The sequence below is a fragment of the Benincasa hispida genome, chromosome 12 (genome assembly GCF_027475165.1).
Source record: "Benincasa hispida cultivar pf3 chromosome 12, pf3_genome.v1.1, whole genome shotgun sequence".
In the NCBI taxonomy this organism is placed as follows: Eukaryota; Viridiplantae; Streptophyta; class Magnoliopsida; order Cucurbitales; family Cucurbitaceae; genus Benincasa; species Benincasa hispida.
The window spans coordinates 53132452-53145187 of NC_143489.1; the positions used below are offsets into that span (position 1 = coordinate 53132452).

Genomic DNA, 12736 nt, shown 5'->3' on the forward strand with positions numbered 1-12736 from the left:
ATGTTATTGAATCTTTTTTATAAAACTTTAAAGCTTTGATACATTTCATATTTCATATATATGAAAATTATGTTTGATCCAGAGACTTGGTAAAATACAGATGGTTCCAGACCATAAAGACAGTTCAGTTTATTCAACTTTTTTTATTGTGGAAAGGCTCTTAATCCATGGAAGTTGGGAACTCACAAAGACTGTTCAATTTTTATGCACTCATCATCTGTATCTACTAAAACACATGCATGTGAAGAAAGCAAAATCAAAACACAGCACGAGAGTGAAATAAAAAGAAGACCAAATACTCATCTTGCTATTTGAAACCAACAGGAAGAAACAATCAATTACATCACCAAATAAAATAGGCACCTAAAACATGGACCATTTCTCTTGTTTTCAGCCTTTCACCATACTAATAATGAGTGCTTCTTCTCTAAAGCAAAAGCAAAAACAACTTGATAGTGGGGAGCCATAATCATGATTCTGCTCCCCCTTCTTTTTGTGTGCGCACATCAATACCATATCCGATAATATAAAGCCTCATCAATAATAAGAGGAACGGTCCATGTATTCTATTAACATTGTGAGGTCTTTTGTAGAATTTTCGAAGAAATTTTCAATTTTAATTTTGTAATTTCAAACGACTTAAATTGTGAAACTAATGAAAACTAACATTTTGCTTATATCATACAACAACGGTCAACATTAAATTGTCCATTTGCGAGCGTGAATCTTATTCACCACCAATTGATGAGTCTTCGAGTGCGCTTTTATGTTCGAGAAAAGTCATTTAAGATTGCAAAATATTAATAATAGGTAGGAATTTGTATTTTTTTTCATAACAATAGGTAACAGTTTTAAAATTACTTTGAAGCTTATTGCTATAAAAATTGTTATGCATCTTGAAATAGTGTTCGTGATCTCATCAATTTGCAATGACCAATGAGTGTGAACCATAATCGCGAACGGCTCTAAGGAGAATTAAACATTGGTGGATGTTTTGTGACAAAGTTAGTTTTCATGGCTTTCGGGATAGAGTCATTTGACATTGTCACAAATGGGTCGGTAAAAAAAGAAAAAAAAAAAAGGAAAACTTATTTTTCCAAGTGCGGAGCAAAATGTAATGATTAAGATCACAAAAACTCCCCATTACTTTCTGTGGCAAATACGCAAATCTTGAGCATGCCACCTGTTTGATCAAAAGCCTAACAGCTCTGACCTTCTTGTTCTTGTGTTCATCCTCAGGGCTCCAAGTTTGGTGTGATGGTTTCAAGGGATTCGAGAGGTGAAGAGAGGCGTTTGTTTGTTGTTGTTGTTGTTGTTAGTACTCCTGGCGGCGTCGGCGGCGCGGAGCAGGTGCACCGCCGTAGTGTGCTCTTGCTATGCACCTTCAGGAAGAAACTTTAACAACAAAGGAGGTGAAGGAAGCAAGACCAGCGCACCTATTGCACAAAACAGAGGTAAACTACAACAACATGGTAATGGAAATGGGTCTAATGGGATTCCTTTGCAGTTCCCAAATCTCAAGAGCAATTTGAAGAAGAAGACAAAGGAGGAGGAGAATTGCTCCACTGAAACTAGGAAAGTGAATTGGCCTGATGCCCGTGGCAAAGATATTGCTCATATCCAAGAGTTTGAACCAAGGTATTCCTAAGTTCTTTATAATCCTTGGTAATGAATTGGAGATTTTTTTGTATCTACCTTCAAGTTTTGAGTTTACAATTCATCGATGTTTTAAACATGATATGAAAGTGTGATATTCAAACTCCTTTAGTGTCATTTTGAAATTTTTATACGACTAACTTGATCTTTTTAAAAAAAAAATGAAATTTTGATGCAAAGCTTTCTAACTTTTTGTGGTGTCACGAAGTCTTTTTCTTAATTATATATTCCTTTGAAAAAAAATTGGGTGTTTTCTTGGTGGCACACTAAGGATTGTCCAGTAAAATTTGGATAAATTTTTTTTTTGGTGTATAAAAAAGGAGGTACATAGTTAGATACAGTCTAGTATTTCTTTTATCGCTCTTATTCTCGTTTTAACTTACATTCTTGTTCAAGGCAAAAGATAGGGTTTTAGAGAGAGAAAAATAGTAGGATTTTGGCTTTTTCTTAATTATGCAGATTACTCGATCATTTTTTCTTCAATTAATATTGATTTTTAGGTAAATTAAATTTGTGTTTAAGTAGTTAAGTTTGTGGTTGTGTAACAGTGTATCAGGAGATGGGGAACTTGAGGGAGTAAGAAACTCTTGTGTTTGCACAATTCAGTAAAACAAGAAATAGAGAAAAGGTATGTTTTAGATTCTTTCTTACAATAATGAGTGCAAGTTGCTACTATAATTGAAGTGTCTCATCATTTATCATTATAACCATTGTTCAAAATCAAATAGGGTTTAGTTCTTGGAATAGCTAATGCAAAGGCAATTTGTAATACATTTTCCCTTTATATTTGCTTCAAAGAAAATTATGGCTATCATCCTAACCACATAAGTAAAATATTTTGATTGTAGTTGACATTTTCACATACAGTTGGGCATATCAATGTATTAAAGTCCACCTTCAGAATTTTGTGTCAGCAACTTTATCTCGTAAACATTATGAGAAATTTATGCCATAAGCTTCATTCAAGTCTATTTTATAAGACTATGAAAGGTGTCATACTCATTTTATCAGATGATTTGAACCTAAGAATTCAAGAAAAGCCATATATATGTCAATTACTTTTAAGCTATACTTATATTAACATGTTTATTTTAGTTTTATTCTATATTTTTATAAGTAGCAGTTGTTGTCTTTGTACTTTAATTTACTAATTTTGATGACTATTATCCTGTTCGATAGCACATATTAGTCACGAGGAGAATGAGTTAAAAGTATGAAGACTAGATTTTGAGGAATTATTTACATGAACTTCTTATCTTTGCAGAAATTATTATCTTGGAAATAATGAGAGGAATATGTCGAAACTTCTCTATTCAATGTATTTTTTTCTTCTTGTTGTATGCTTTATTTGTACACATCTTCTGTTTGTTCGTCAAGTCTTTATAGTTGAAAAAAAGACATCTCTATCCATTTCATTATGCATCAAGTCCTAGAAATTTTAGTACAATCAAAAGTTTTCTCCATCAATCTTAACTTTTCAAGTAAGCAAACAATACAAATTAAAGTTTTCTAATAGGCTCGCACTACTACAAAGTCTAGCATCATTTAGATCAAAACAAAGATTAAAATATTGATGTCGATATTAGTATTGAGATTTCAAATTTACAGATATATTGATAAAATGTCGATATCAATGAATTTTTGTAAGTCACAAAATTTATAAAAACATATTTAGAATTATAATTAAGTTGTTCTTACTCTAAAACTAAGTTATGAATATTGTCATTAGTAATCATATTCATACTAGGGTGCATCTCATGCATCTCCCATTTCTATGCATTATACTCTTATCTGACACATAAAGAAAATATTTCAAAAAAGAGATAGGAAGAATTTGTTACATGACAAATTATGATTAAACAATTTAACGGAATGTACAAAGATAGATGCTCCTTGTGATGTAGTTAATTATTTTTGTTCATACTAGACTAAATGAATGGGATTTTTATGTTTTATGAGCATTTATAACAGATGTTGGAGATATCCATAGATATTTAATATCGATATCGAACCCTTTGATTTATAGATATATTGACATATCTATGGGTATTTTCATCCTAGGATAAAAATACCTCAAAATTAACAACTGAATAATGCAAAAGTTAGATTACAAGTTTATGTAGTCTCAAATTATAAGAAATACCACCATTCAAGCATATAAAGCAAAATACTCGCACGATAGTCACATCAAATGGACCTAAAACTGAGTAACCAATAGCCCATCTAATTATATGGGCCCATGAATTGGGCCTCTAAATAGGCACACTACGAAGGACTACAGTTTCAACAGTAAGCCCAGGCCCAAACCCAAACAACACTCCCCATTCGAGTCCTTCCCCAGTGGTCTTATCCCCATTTTGGATTGACTTCTTCCTCATCTCATCCAAAATAAACAACACGCACGCGCTCGACATGTTCCCGTACTCCCTAAGCACGTGCCTCGAGGCTCGCAACTTCTCAGGCTCAAGGCCCAATTCCATTTCAATCTGGTCCAAAATCGCCGGCCCACCAGGATGTACAATCCAGAAAATCGAGTTCCAATCAGTAGAAAGGCCCAAAGGCCCAAAAGCCTCTACAAGAGTTCTCCGAATGTTGTTGGACACAAGCGCAGGAACATCCTTGAGAAGGTGAAATGTTAGCCCAACTTCACGTAAATGCCCATCAATGGCCCCATCGCTATCAGGCAAAATGGTTTGGCCCGCAGAGATTATTTCGAAAATGGGCCTTTCAAGCCCAGGAATTGGATCCGAGCCCACAATGATTGCAGCGGCCCCATCGCCGAATAGGGCCTGGCCCACCAGGCTGTCGAGATGGGACTCGCTCGGCCCACGGAACGTGACGGCGGTGATCTCGGAGCAGACGGCGAGGACACGGGCGGAGCGGTTGTTTTCGGCGAGGTCTTTGAGGAGGCGGAGGACGGTGGCGCCGGCGAAGCAGCCCTGTTGGTAGATCATGAAACGCTTGACGGAGGGGCGGAGGCCGAGGAGGTTGGTGAGGCGGTAATCGGCGCCGGGCATGTCGACGCCGCTGCTGGTGCAGAAGATTAAGTGGGTAATGTCGGCGGTGGGGCGGCCCCATTGCCGGAGGGCGTTGACGGCGGCTTGTTTTCCGAGCTTTGGAACTTCGACGATGGCAATGTCTTGTCTAGAGTCGAGAGAAGGAGCTTCGTAGGCACAGATTTTTGGGTTTGCTTTTAGAATCTCTTCTGTTAGCAGCATATATCGCCTCTCGATTTTTGACTTTTCACCTGTGGATCAATTTTCAATTTTCAATTTTCAACTCACCTCCCTCAATTTTAAAGTTATTGTAAAATAAGACCCTAAATTTTGATTTTTCCTTTTTCTTTTTGGTCTAATAGGTCTTTTTCAACTTTAAAATCTATAATACATTCTATTAAACACAAAAATTCAATTGTAAGTCTTATGGATTCTTTGTTTTTTTCTTTTTTCTTTTTAATATTAAATATATAAAAAAAAGACTAGACTTATTTAATATTTATGAACCTCATAAATCTATTAGACATATTAGATATTTTTTAAAGTTCAAAGACTTATTTGATACAAAAAAAAAAAAGAAAAATTATGGACTAATTTTGTAGTATATATTAAAAAGATATACTTTAGGAGTTTTTAAACTCACTGTGGGCTCCACGACTTATTAACATCAATTTCATGACTTATTAACTTCTTACATTATGTGTCATATGATTTAACTCTCCTCACATTAAGGTTCCTGGGTATAAGAAATTGGTAATTGAAGAGTATAATGGATAACTATATCTCATGTTTTTCATAGTGCAATTTACTACATTAGTTTGTAGAAAAAAAAACTACTTTTTTGGTCATCAAGTTTGGAAGATTACACATGTTTGGTTCTCTAAGTTCACAATGTACATTTTTGGTCTTCATGACTTTTTAGAATAGATGCATCATGCATTTGATTCAGTTTTCAAAATATACCTTTGTAGTCTATGAAATTTTAAAAATAGGTTTGAAACGTCATAAAAGTTTTTTTTTTTAATTATTTCAAATAATTATGACATTTTGAATTAGATAAATAAGTTTAAAAAATAATTATAGAGAGAAAAGATAATTTTTTAAATATTTCTCTAATTTTAAAAAAGAAAAAAAATTACTGCAATAACCTTTTAAACCTATTTTAAAAAATTTAATGATTAAAAATGTGCATTTTGAAAACTTAGAAACCAAATACAAACATTCTTCAGAATTGAATGAATAAAAAGTTAATTTCTCCTAGTTTGTATTTTTGATGACAGATATCCATACTTGGAGTTTAGAAATAGTCGAAGAATGTTAGCAAAGTTTATTAATATTAATTTCAAGGTAGATTAGGATTGAATGTATCATGATAATATGTGTATATAACTAAAACACGTGAAGCTAAATTATCATAAATTAAAACAAACATAACTCAATTGACATATAGATAGGTTAGTGACCATGAGATCTATAGTTCGAGTACCTCTACCCTTTATTGTAACAAGTTTAAATAAGCTTCCAAACTTGATGACTATTTAACCAGCAAAAGTAAAAAGGGAAGGGAGGATAGTATGCTTACACATGCGCTTGAATTTCTGTTTGAGCTCAGTTTTATGCTCATTATTTGTTATACGAAAATAGTAATCTGGATATGTGCTTTGTTCAATGCAATTAGATGGAACTGCAGTTCCTATAGCCAAAACACTAGCAACTCCCTCTGCCCTTTGACCCTTCAAAATCTCGTCCACCGTCGCCATCTTCTTTGCTACTCCGTTCACCAGTCGTAAGATCAGATGGAAGCTCCGGCGAGTAGTGGTGGTGTAGAGTCTTATGGGGGGAGGGAGTTTGGCGTGGGATTTATACTTGTTGTAATGCAAGGTTTTTGGTAGATTTTTGGGTGGCACGTGCATCCCACGTGACGTCTTACATGTGTTTTTGTGTCTTGAAAGTTTGTTATTTTATGGTTGGTAAAAGGAGGGAAATTGACCAATTATATCCAAAATTGAAATTTGTGTAAAAGGGTGTGACCTTTAAATATGATGATTAATAGGCAAACATAGAACTTGGATGATTTTTTTTCCACCAAAAAGAAAGAAAAAGGATCAAAATAAATGCTATTTAATGTGTTTTGTCCGGTTAGATTTTCTTTTCTGTATAACTAATGAAGTTGTTCCTTCTAAGATTAAAAGGTAATAAATTGGCTGTAAAAAAAAGGAAGATAATAAATTCCTGTTACTATGTGAAATGATTGCAACTTTTTTAATGTCATCTATCACCCTTCTTAATTCCATTTGATTTTGAAAATTTTAGCTTGTTTTCTTTGAAAATATTTAGATTCATAGTTAATATTCATCATCACAAAAGCAAAGCTTTTTAAAAAAGATTTTAAGATCCACTTTTCTTAATTTTCAAAACTCACCTTTAATTCTAAAATTATATAAAAAAACATAAATTGAATTGTTTAGTATTCATTTGATTTTAAAAAACTAAGTCTATTTCCTCTCTCATTTCTTTTAATGATTTACATCTTTCTTGAGTACAATAGTTAAATTCTAAACCAAATTCAAAAAAGAAAACAAGTTTTTAAAAACCATTTTTAATTTTCTAAATTTAACTTGATTTTTAACCATTAATAAAAAAAAGATAACAAATGAAGAAATTTAGAAATAAAAATAGTATCTTTAGACTTAATTTTAAAAAAATAAAAATTAAAAAAAAAACCAAATATTTATCAAAAGAAACGTAAATAATTATAAGATGAGACCGTTAACCTTTCAAATCTTTCATTATAAATTAAGTAGTGACATTATATCTACAAAAATGGAGTTATGATGATGTTGTTGTGACAACCTAGATACGGCAATTCAAATTTCCAAATACCAACACATGTAAAATTAAAATTAATTAACCATCTTACCAACCTGGCTACCTTATCCTATAAACAATTTGACCAAGAACTTATTATCAAAGAGAGGCCATATATTTTCTCAACTTTAAAGAGATTAATGGCCTAGTAACAAAGCTATCGTGTTTATGCATATCACACATATATGTCCCTCCATCATTAAGATAAATTAACATACATATGATCAGGTTCTCAAATAATAATAAAAACCTATTACTATCTTATTGGAAGAAATAAAATTATTTAGGTGTATAGCAGCACATGGCAGTCTTCTCTATAGAACATCCTTGGACAACAGATTGTGGTTATCAACCTTCCGAGCATTGCATAACTCATCAGCCACGTCGCCCCTCTCGAAAACAGCCGCTGCACCCATTCCTGTCCCTGCATTTTAGTTGATACAATATCTTGTCAGCCTCGGCAAGCCAAAACCAACGATTGTATTTAACCATAAAAACATGTAAAGTACCTATGCACATTGAAATAACTCCAAAACGACAGTCTTTGCCACGACGCTTCATCTCGTGCAATAGAGTAGCGACACAACGAGCACCTGTAAAAATAAACCAAACAAATTGGTAAAAATAAAGATGAAGCTTAAGCTATTGATAGACATCCCAAAATATTGTTGTCCATCAGAGTTGATGAATTTGTTAGTCCTAGTCCATTGCAATATGTTTGGGTTCAGATCCGCATGAAACGCAGAGCCAAACATAAGAAAGTACGATATACATGCATGTATGTGTGTAATAGATACAAATACAAACATACATGTGTGTATTTGTATGTTTGAAGGTAAATACACATATACGTAGTTGGAAAAGAACCAAAAGGGTTATTATTATTATTTTTTCATATCAAATTAAACAATTCGCATGGTAATCTTGGTTTGTTCTTCATTACATATCCACCAAGATTCTCGTATTGTTTAATGTTTTTTCTAGCTGGTTAAGTTTCTCTACAAATGATAAGTACAATATGGTACGATATACATATTATGTAGGTTTAAGTCCATGCACGGCCAATGAAATGAAGAGAAACTTTACCAACTAGAAAAAAACATTCTCCACTACAATAGAACCCCCATCTCAATCATTTAGTGGATGAGTGTAAAGTAATATGTATTCCTGTTTGCAGATCGTTCTATAAATTACTCTGCTATTAAAGTACCTGTTGCACCCAACGGATGACCAATGGCCATTGCACCTCCATTAACGTTAATCTTCTCAGGGTCAAGTTCCAACTTATTACGGCAGTACACAAATTGTGATGCAAATGCCTGCACAGTAGTTCATTAACAAGGTTGATGAGTATTCAATTGTTTAGAATCCAAAAAATCCTCTCACGATATAATACCTCATTTATTTCAAAAAGGTCAATATCATTAAGCTCGAGACCGGCAGCCTTCACTGCAGCTGGGATAGCAACAGCTGGACCAATGCCCATGATGGCTGGATCCACACCGACAGCAGCAAAAGTCCTAAATTGGTAAAGGAAATGAAACTTTATGAGCATAGTAAGAAGACGAAATGCAAGGACCTCTTGTATAAGTAAATACAACTTTACATCCAAGAACGTGAACTAATAAGTACTTGTTTCTCTAGAAACAAAAGCAAGGAAGTTCTCAAAGAAAATTAACATGTAAATATGTCACACTAAAGTAAAGGGGAACGGGACATCCAAGAACGCATATACACTAAGGGTACGATGAGAAAAATACAAAAAATCCCTACTGCAGCCAAAATGAAGTTAATGACAAAAGAAATGCAAAGACAACATGTTTTGTCTATATAATTTCCATAATTTCCAAAAGACATGTCCATACCTAAAGACACCGAGAATGGGTAGTCCCTTTTGCATTGCAACACTTCTCTTCATGAGGAGTACAGCCCCTGCACCATCACTCACTTGACTAGCATTGCCTACAGTAGTTCAGGCAACAGTATATCAATTTAGCTTGTCATACAAAATTAAACTGACACATTATATATTGCTATCTGATAGAAGTAGCAATACCTGCAGTGGTGCTTCCTTCTTTCTTAAATACAGGCTTCAGCTTTGCTAAATCTGCCAATGAGGCATTGGGCCGAATTCCATCATCAACAGAGATTGTAACAGATTTCTCTTCACCAGTTTTAGGGTCAACAATCTGTTTGAGTTTAACAAATACCAGGGCCCAAGAAGATAAATCAAATGCCTTTCCGTAAGTGCATGCATGAGAAATGCTGCCAAAACCATAATAATGTTTCAAATACCTTGGTGTTCACAGGGATAATCTCATCTTTAAACCTACCGGAAGCAGTAGCAGCAGCTGCCTTTCTGTGAGACTCAACCTAAGCACAAAAATAAGAAAATTATTAAAGAAGGCGAATAAAGAACACAAAAAACAGAACTTGGAACTTTTAACATACTGCAGCCTGATCTTGTTGCTGTCTAGTGACACCAAAACGATGAGCAACATTTTCAGAGGTTATGCCCATGGGAAGCAGGCAATTTTGAGCTTGTTCAAACATCTTTACCTAGCATGATTAAAGAGACATTATAGCCACCAAAATGCACAAATATAGAACAGTTTCAATTTCAAAGAAAATTTAATGATTCTACAAACAAGAGAAGGGTAGGCCAAACAAGGGTTTGGAATATACTTTTGGATTGACTGATCCTTCCCATGCCATTGGATTGACAGTCATAGACTCCAAACCAGCACCGATGCCTTAAAAACCAATTGCATAAATGTTAAGTTCTTGATGTCATACAACAAAAGGATTAAAGGATTTCAAACACTACTTTTCTACGGGGAAAAGACCATTGCTACTAGTTACAACCGTAGTACATTAATTTCTTACCAATATCATAGAACCCTGCTCTGATAGCAGCAGCTACATCTGCAACAGCCTGCAATCCAGAGGAGCACTGCCTATTAACAGTTCTTACTGGCACAGTTTCTGCACAACAAAAGAACATATCCGTCAGATTTAAATCCAAATATCAAATGCTTGTAATCTATAATAGGCAAGATGACTTACCAGGGAAACCAGCATAAAATGCAGCCATCCTGCATTCACTTGCTCTTTGGGAACCTGGTCCCAGAACACTACCGACGACAATATCCCCAACGTCACTTGGGTTGAGATTGGTTTTCTCAATTAATGCCTACATAAAACCGCCATATGAGCAAAACAAGTTGTATTAATTTTTGTGACAGTAAATCAATCCACAAACTTCAAAGACCAAGAAACAAACCTTCAGAACAGGCGCAAGAAGATCATCAGGGTGGGTGTCTTTGAAGCCACCACGTTTTGATTTGCAAAGTGCAGTTCGATATGCTCTATTGAAAATTAAAAGAGCACAAATACAGAATTGAAGTAAATATTTCAATTGTTTCAAGGTCCTCAGCTAAACCAAGATAGTATTATTACCAATAACAATTAGCAAAAATCAATCAACCATCAAGGGGGAAGCAGAAAACTTACGCAACAATCACAACGTCATCCCCAAAAACTGAAGTCCTCTGATATGCAGCACTATCCCCAGCTAAACATGCCGATGCCTAATTTTATTAAAGAAAAACTCCATTAAAATCGTGATTCAAATTCAACCTTATAAAGAATGAAATTACAGATATAAAAGGCAATAATTCTTAAATATACTTATTCACCTCGAATTACAATCATTCCAGACCGTCGGCACATAATTACCATAAGTCCAATCGACCCAATTATAATTCTAATTTACTTTCAAGCCATAGTTACAAATCCACAAACTAAATTACCAAACCCGATTTCAACCAGAATACCAACTCGATCAACGAGAGAAAGAAGTAGAAAAGGCAAAACAAAGATAAGGAGATGAGAAATTGATAGCGCATGATCATACCGATAAGGGAGAATCATGAACGGGAACGGAAGAAGATGGCCGGAGATGGTGCAGCAAAACCTTTTGCCTGTTGATTGCCTTCTCCATTTTCCTTCGCTTTTTGCCTCTGCTCTGGTTTTTCACCTCCGGCTCCGACGACGCGATCGAGAAGAAGAAAAATCAAGATTGATAATCGATATATTTTTTTCTTTTCTGTACCGTCTTTATATAGAGAGAGTTATTTTATCCATATCCCTTTTCAAAAAGGAAAATAGAAAATTTATCTATAATATATTAATACGCAAAAAAAATAGATATATTAAGATTTAAGTTAATTTGTAGTTAAAGCGTATCACATATACGAGGATATTTTAAATTTACTTATTAATTCTCATTATAAATTGATACATAGTATTGAATTGTATAAATTAATTGTCTCAATATTTTCTCAATCACAAAAAAAAAAAAAAAAAGGTACCATTATGAAAAGTAATTTTTTTTTAACAATTATACTAAACTATTTAAAATTAAGAATTTTTACATTATGTATTTGAAAAATAACATGATTTTATAATTTTTTATTTTCTTGTAAATACAAACAATCATATTATTTAATATATATTCACTTAAAAAAACTTAAAGTTTAATATTTGACAAAATAAATTTAAAAACAACATGTAATGCACTCGTTAAAATAAATTTTAATAATATATAGGTTGAAGTTACAAATTTAATCTCTTAATTTTTAAAAGTATATAAAATTTAAGATCCACTACAAATGAAATTTAATTTTATATATAATAGATCAATTATCAATATTTTAAAAAAAATTAGTTAAATTTTTTTTAATAATATATAAATTAAAATTACAAATTTAGTCTCTTAATTGTTAAAAGTATATAAAATTTAAGGTTCCACTACAAATAAAATTTAATTTTATATATAATAGATCGATTATCAATATTTTTAGAAAAATTCAGATATATCATGAATGTTTTAGGAACAAAATTGAAAGTTTATGATTATATTGAATACAAAATTTTAAATTTAAAGAACTTATTAACTGATTTATTAAAAGAAGATTGAAAGCCAAAAAATCTATTGAACACTTGAACACTTAATTTAGAGACAAAATAAATATTAACAAGAACTAAACTTGTAATAGGAAGTATATAATTATGATATATCTCAAAACATAATTGTTTAATTATTATTATTATTTTCGAAGGATATATATGATAATTTGATAGAAATGTGAAAATGGATTAAATGGATTGAATGATTTGAACAAATGTAATTCAAAGACAGGAAGGGGACGACA

At 32.9% G+C, this 12736-nt stretch overlaps 2 protein-coding genes and 1 long non-coding RNA gene across 4 annotated transcripts; 1 reads left to right on the forward strand and 2 right to left on the reverse strand.

Annotated features, from left to right (window-relative positions):
• Window positions 1–1006: 1006 nt before the first annotated feature.
• LOC120092578 (uncharacterized) lies at window positions 1007–3074 on the forward strand. Of its 2 annotated transcripts, XR_016525410.1 has the most exons (3): window positions 1007–1114; window positions 1240–1638; window positions 2205–3074. It is a non-coding gene; the product is annotated as an uncharacterized LOC120092578 (long non-coding RNA). The 2 variants fall into 2 exon arrangements; XR_005486086.2 differs by lacking the exon at window positions 1007–1114 and having other exon boundaries at window positions 1121–1638.
• Window positions 3075–3169: 95 nt separating this feature from the next.
• LOC120092577 (chalcone synthase J-like) lies at window positions 3170–6492 on the reverse strand. Its single transcript, XM_039050703.2, has 2 exons — window positions 6235–6492; window positions 3170–4903 (listed from the first exon to the last, which is right to left on the reverse strand). The coding sequence occupies exons 1-2, from the start codon at window positions 6410–6412 to the stop codon at window positions 3909–3911; spliced, it is 1173 nt and encodes a 390-aa protein (XP_038906631.1). The 5' UTR covers window positions 6413–6492; the 3' UTR covers window positions 3170–3908.
• Window positions 6493–7613: 1121 nt separating this feature from the next.
• Window positions 7614–11703, reverse strand: LOC120092446 (3-ketoacyl-CoA thiolase 2, peroxisomal-like). Its single transcript, XM_039050534.2, has 14 exons — window positions 11437–11703; window positions 11034–11110; window positions 10804–10888; window positions 10587–10713; window positions 10407–10505; window positions 10206–10273; window positions 9972–10079; window positions 9816–9893; window positions 9577–9709; window positions 9386–9482; window positions 8917–9040; window positions 8731–8839; window positions 8030–8113; window positions 7614–7944 (listed from the first exon to the last, which is right to left on the reverse strand). Exons 1-14 carry the CDS (start codon window positions 11521–11523, stop codon window positions 7835–7837), a joined length of 1386 nt encoding a protein of 461 aa, XP_038906462.1. The 5' UTR covers window positions 11524–11703; the 3' UTR covers window positions 7614–7834.
• Window positions 11704–12736: the final 1033 nt, after the last annotated feature.

What these genes read in the sequence shown, in the direction of transcription:
- LOC120092446 (XM_039050534.2), bottom strand. Translation starts at nt 11,523, where the DNA reads ATGGAGAAGGCAATCAACAGGCAAAAGGTTTTGCTGCACCATCTCCGG. An exon ending in ACCTTTTTGAAATAAATGAG is followed by an intron (nt 8,840 to 8,916) that starts GTATTATATCGT and finishes ACTACTGTGCAG; the next exon opens with GCATTTGCATCACAATTTGT. An exon ending in TCATCCGTTGGGTGCAACAG is followed by an intron (nt 8,114 to 8,730) that starts GTACTTTAATAG and finishes TTATTTTTACAG; the next exon opens with GTGCTCGTTGTGTCGCTACT.
- LOC120092577 (XM_039050703.2), bottom strand. Translation starts at nt 6,412, where the DNA reads ATGGCGACGGTGGACGAGATTTTGAAGGGTCAAAGGGCAGAGGGAGTT. An exon ending in ACAGAAATTCAAGCGCATGT is followed by an intron (nt 4,904 to 6,234) that starts GTAAGCATACTA and finishes ATTGATCCACAG; the next exon opens with GTGAAAAGTCAAAAATCGAG.